This window comes from Taeniopygia guttata, chromosome 15, assembly GCF_048771995.1.
Source record: "Taeniopygia guttata chromosome 15, bTaeGut7.mat, whole genome shotgun sequence".
In the NCBI taxonomy this organism is placed as follows: Eukaryota; Metazoa; Chordata; class Aves; order Passeriformes; family Estrildidae; genus Taeniopygia; species Taeniopygia guttata.
The window spans coordinates 10,424,412-10,430,454 of record NC_133040.1 but is presented as its reverse complement, the minus strand read 5'-3'; the positions used below and the strand labels follow the sequence as shown (position 1 = coordinate 10,430,454).

Genomic DNA, 6,043 nt, shown 5'->3' with positions numbered 1-6,043 from the left:
CAGCCTGATTCTCTCCAGGTGCCTGGACATTGTTTTAGTGGATACTGGATGCTGAAAGGCAGAAATGCTCCCTTGGGCATGAAAATCCTCTGGTTTGTCCCCATGGGACGATGCCTGCACGGCATTTGGAGCAGGGATAACTTTGTCTGCCCATCTTTTTAGGGCATTTTGCCAGGGAATTCTTACCTTTCCTTTCCTTCTCCAGCAGCACCACTGACTTTTATACTTCCACCACCTTAAAGGCCCATCCAGGATCTTTCCCGACCCCGTCCAGAGCAGCTCAAGGCTGAGGGATCAGGAACACAAAAACACCTGGACACAAAACCTTGTTAGGAAACTGGGCTGGATTTGGGATTCCCAAACCTTTCCCTTATTCCTGCAATGCCCCTGCAGCAGCAGATACGGGAAGAGACCCAAAAATCACCACACAAACACCGAGGAGGGTCAGTTTTTAAAACTTTTTTTATTTTTTAATTTTTTTTTAAGTTTTTATTTTATATTATCTACAAAGTAAAAGTTTTCTTAACTTAAAAGTTACATCACTGTCTCACGATAGTGATTATCTCATCAAACGTGATTTATAAATAATAACTCATCCGTTTGACGATTAGAATTTTTTTTTTTTTTTACTGAACCTGTTTTCAAGTTTAGTTAGAAGTAAAAGGGATCTCCAAGTCTTGATTTTTAGTGATAATAGCAGCAAGAATCACTCTTGTTACTTCTTTTGCTAGCTGACGAGTTCATAACTTTGAAGGGTCATTAAAAAATAAATAACTTCCAGTTTTCAGCAAGCAGAGTTGGGGCACTTGCAGGACTCAGATACAGTGCATGGAATTATGGAATAGCCCACAAGTTCCTAAATGCCTCTACTCAGTCCGAATCTCTCCCACTGCAAGATGAACTGTTAGCATTCCTAGTGGATGTTACAAGAAATCAAATTTTTTTTTTTTTTTAAACAAAATAAAATGAAATTCTAGTTTTCTGTGCTTCCAGTTGGCAGAAGCAGTAGAAGGAGGGTATTTGGCCTACAAAAGGTATCCAGCCTTTCAGTTATTCCAGATGAGCCTTACAACTGCTGTTGGTGGTGGGCTTGTACTGTAAAAAAAAAGTTCAAATGTAAATAATAAATTGGCAAGCCACACAACAGTTTGCTAGTAAAGTGGTCACAGGACAACTACTGAGCTCAACTTTATTTTTATTTTTTCCTTTATTTTTTTAGAGAACAAAATAAAACCCTGCACATCAAGATGTCCTTGGGATGTTTTTTTTTTTTCTTTTCCCTACCTAAACCCTCAGAAAGCAGCTTTGTTCTGTTCACAAGTTCCCCAAGAAACATCAGGTAAAACTAAATCACTAAAGAACTTCAGAGGCTGTTTGAACTTGAATAATCAAAGAAACCTAAATAAGGTTAAATTTAAAGCAGAAAGAACTCACACAACTCCTACTTTTCCCCCAAAGCTGCAGAATGTTACTCTGAATTAAAGTTTAGATTTCAGTTGTCACTTTACCAGCAGCCTAGCAGCCCTACCCCCACACAACATTTCACTCCTGTGCTCGAGATTTAATCAAACCTCTGATCATTATAAACTACACACAGTCCATCCCCCACGGCAAATCCACGGAAAACTCAGTCCCACAGCGCCAGTGGCTCACACTTCTCCTTTTCTCTACTCCAGCTAGAGAAAAAGCACAAATATTCCCTGAATATTCCCTGAATTAGGTACATCTCACCAGCTAAACCTACGCTCCTCTAGGCTGCCAAAGCACAGCTGTGAAACACAAGGACATCTTTAAGTTGGTCGGTTTTCTTTGTCGTTTTTTTAAAATTATGATTATTTTTCCCCAAAAGATCTGGTTTCTCCCAGTCCTCACTCCTCGACCTGGCTCAGTTAGGGTGCAGGTCTCCCGGGCACACACTCCTCACCTGAAGGGTGGGTCATATAGGGGAAATGTGTTGTTGTCGAGACTGGAATGGGCTGTAGTGCACTTTGAGCGAGGGCGGCTTGGGGACCACCGGGAGGCTGTGTCGTCATTAGCATCATTGGAGCATGGGCAGTTGGGTGAGAAGGAACCATTCCTGACTGTACATGAGCCTGAAACAAAGAGCTCTTTAGTATCATGGTCACAAGGAGGCAGCAACTCCTGGCCACATGACTGGCGAAAGTTTGCTCCGTCAGCAAAGGTTTACTCTTCATTTGTTTTTCTGTTTTTTTGTATATTTTTTTTATTATTTTAAACTAGGTTAGGGGTTAAGGCAGAAGTTGTAACACAAAAATAAAAATAACAACAAAAAGGGAAAATAATAATTCAAAAAAGCGCTCAAGACCTTACTGCTGGCTCTGAGTTGTGTTCTCAATTTTAGCCACTTTGCCAGCATTAAACAAGGGGGTATTTAAAAAAATAACAATTCAGCAACAAATCTTCAAAACATTTCTGTTAGTCACCCAGATCAAAGCACTTCCTAGAGGGTACAGATAGGAACTTTGCAGGCACTGAGAGTCTGGCATCCCTTCCCCAGCTCTCTCCTTGCACAACCCCACGTTCTCTCCTGGCTCCCTGCCCTGGGAACCTCCCTGTCCTCTCCAGTGACCTGTGCCCACACAGTGCTCAGCCAAGTCCTCCTGACATGAGTGATTTCATCCCTTCACACTCTCAGGGCAGCTTTGTTCTGCTTCCAGTTCAGCTCATCGCAGTTCTTGTGTAATCTGAGCAATCAGGGCTAAGTCTCAGTGGAAAAGGAGATTAATCTTTCCCCATGGCTGATCACCTCTGGCAAACAAATTCAGGAACTTGGTGGGTTCTTTAGCTCATGTCTCTAGAGGTCATAAATTTATTTTAAAACCTAGCCAACATTAATTTCTTAAAAGCACAAAGAAACTCAGAGCTCTCAGTGGATTTCTCCTGGGAAAAAAAAAAAAGCCCCAAAACCCCATCATTTGTACCTAAAGTTTGTTTCTACCATATCCCAGAACTGCAGCCTCACAGGTCTCCCATGCCAGTAAAGACAGATAGCAGGTAGTGGCTAGAATTTTATTTCTTAAAGACAAAAAGGGTTACTTGACTCATCACAGACATTCCCCAAACTCTTTGATCAGACTTGCACGTGGTTAGTAGCACCCCAGAAGCCTTTAAAGGCAGGAACTGCAATTCAAATCTCACTCTTGCTCTAAAAAAGGTTTAGGAAATCAGGCTGTGGAACAGAAATGCCTCCCAGGACTGGCTCCTCGTTGACTTTGACAAACATGCTATTGTAGAAGCCATCATTATAAAGCAGCTATTCATAGAGCAGCTGGAGTCAATACACACAGTGGATAAAATTTTTCTGCTGTGGCTCAAACATTTTGCAGATTGGCAGCTGACAGCACTCTAATGAGTTTTAAAGTACTGGTTCTCAAGTGAGATTTCCACCAGCCCAAGATTAATCTGATAACCTGAAGGGAAATGGGATTGATCCCCTGTGTTGGCCTAACTGAAGTTCTTACTACGTGGTATTTCAGAATTGTGTTTAGAAACTGGGAATGAGGCTGCTAAAAAAACTATTAAATCCAGTGATTAGTTTCCCCACGATGGAATAATTACATGCATTTAAAATTTCTGACAGAACTGTAGTTATGCCTTCACTAGAGATTTTTGAGGGAACTACTTCATTGGGAAAGTCAATTAGTTTGGTGTAAATATCACAAATTGCCGTTTCATTCTAAAAAAAATTGCAGAAGAGACTGCACAAATTAAAATCAAGGGCAAAGGCAGACTTTGTCTGTGATTGCTAAAAATGCTGTCTGAGCAGTCAGTTCTGACTCAAAGTTGCATCTGATTTAATTTGGTTTGCTTGGCACACAGAAAGGAAGGCAATGGTCACATCCTGCATCCCTGGCCTGGCCAGGGCACAATTCAGGCACAGCTTTCCCCTTTCACGGCCTTCAAGCAAATGTTTCATGTTTCAAATCACAGCACTGGACATGCCACTAAGCCAAGACCCCTCTGAGAAGCTCTAAACACAACCCAGGCATTCACAGCAGTGTCTTCACACCAGAGCAGAGCAGGAGTCTTGTTTCTGGCAGAAACCAGAGAAGGGAAGGATGTGCCAAGATGCCACAGCAATTATCAACTTTGGCCATCCTCTCCTTATCCTTCCCCCCAAAAAAAGCAGAGAAATCAAAAGCCTAAAAGAATTAAAAAGCTAAAAACATCAGTAAAACGATTCCTACAGAACTATTGATTTATTGGCTTAACTGACTGTCCCAGGGACAAAAGCAAAGATTTTATCAGAATTCTGCAACGGACTGGACACCTGTCAGATTAACATCCCTAATCATAGTTAGTCACCTTATCCCAAACTACTGTTAACCTGTGTGAGAAGGCAGGAGCCAGACACCAAGTTATTGGTCTGAAGAAAAAATTGTGCAGGCAAATTATTGATTGAACTGCCCATTCCTTGACAGAGGACACTAAATCCAGGAGATTTAGTAAACATCAGAAAATCTGTGTCACACTGCTTTACACGGAGCTCTTGATTAATCTATCATGTGCTTCCCTTCCCCAAATCCTTTTTCTCAGGGAGCTGACCACAAGAGAGCAGTTAAGAGAAGTGGGTTTCTGATTCTGAAGCAAAGACTGTTGTTTTAGGTTGCCCAACAATCTTTGGGGATCTTCAGCACAAGCAGTTCGTTTAGAACCACACACACACCACACACACAGAGGTTTCTTTCTGCAAGGATTGTCCTGCAGTCACCTGAACTCCCTCCTCTCTCCCTGCACTGCCTTGCTACTCCCTGGAAATCCTGTCATGTCCTTTTCTGAATGTATTTGTATAAAATTTGTCTACAATGCAGAGCCTGAAACTGCCACCAAAAGCAGCAATTCAGCCTTTCTGCACTCACTTCCCACCTCCAACCTTTCTGTATGCCAGCTCTTCCTGGGATCAGGCACCTGACTGAGCAGGGAACCAATTTGACCAAGAAATAGCCTAAAAAGGGGGTAGGGGAGGCACATTTCAGCTGAATTGTGTCCCCAGCCTGGTCTGCTCCACGGCCAAGCAGTTCTGTGAGCAGAGTGGTGGGGCAGGGACAAGGATGGGAGCCAGGAACTGGGAAGAGAGCTCAATTTATTTCAGTAGCAGTGCCAGCTTAAGATGTTGTCATTAATCTACAGTTGCAGATGAACTAGGTGTTGGAAGCTGAGGTCCAAGTACACCTTGTCAAATTCTAAATAAAGGCAATGTACAGACAGAAACCTAAATAACAACAACAGGTAAGTCTGTGCTGAGAGGTGACAGATTGGCAATCACTTCAGCAGGCCCGACTGTCCTAACTTTTTGTGGCATTAAGACATTTAGTCTTGAAGGTTGTTAAACTGTGTTTACCTGGGGGACATGGGCCATGTGTGGCGGATTGGTATATGCAGGTTGAACATGGGAGGGATGAATGGTGAAGACTGTTTGTTGTGCTGTAGGAAAATTGTTTTGTGGAGACTGCGTGTTGGAGCCTGGCGTCATGGAAGGAGGGGTTGGAGCTAGACCTGCGTGGTAAATCGCCGACTGCTGCTGGGGGTTGGCCAGGTGCAGGGCCTGGGCAGCCTGGTGCTGGTGGTGCTGCAAGAAAACACAGAGATCACTGAGGTTAGGGCTGGGGAATTACATTGATCCTGTTAATTGATCCTCTCGACTCCAAATCTGTAAATGGTGACTCTAAGGATCAGCCGTGCTCGTGGGGAAACTCTTTACAGCCACACCAGGCTCAGCTTCTGCTGGCAAACAGAACCCAGAGTGCCAGGTAAAACCATGCAGAACCTGGAGCTGGGAGTGCCTCACAGCTGCAGCCAGTTATTCCCAGGAGGGAATTAAGGAATGCAGCACTATCCCACAAGGACCACTTTGTTTTCAGCTGCTTTGACAAAATCCAATCAAACACTTCTCAGCATTTATCTGCTATTTCCACTTCACCCGTATGAAAGCACTGACACAATTATGATCCTTCCTTAACCCTTGAATCTGAAACATCCCCCATCCCCTGTGAACAGGGAAAAATGAGTGGTTGGACACTGC

At 43.2% G+C, this 6,043-nt stretch overlaps 1 protein-coding gene across 18 annotated transcripts in view; it reads right to left on the bottom strand.

Moving 5' to 3' along the window:
* Positions 1-444: 444 nt before the first annotated feature.
* The window catches only part of ATXN2 (ataxin 2), a 48,997-nt gene continuing 43,398 nt past the window's right edge, over positions 445-6,043 (bottom strand). For 13 of the 18 annotated variants that reach the window (XM_030285753.4, XM_030285762.4, XM_030285755.4 and 10 more), the window contains 2 exons: positions 5,363-5,590; positions 445-2,093 (listed from right to left, as the gene is read on the bottom strand). In XM_030285753.4, the coding sequence (XP_030141613.2) occupies positions 1,890-2,093; positions 5,363-5,590 (432 nt within the window). In that variant the 3' untranslated portion in view covers positions 445-1,889. The remainder of the gene's footprint in view (positions 2,094-5,362; positions 5,591-6,043) is intronic. The other 5 variants (XM_030285754.4, XM_030285756.4, XM_030285759.4 and 2 more) reach the window with 1 other exon arrangement.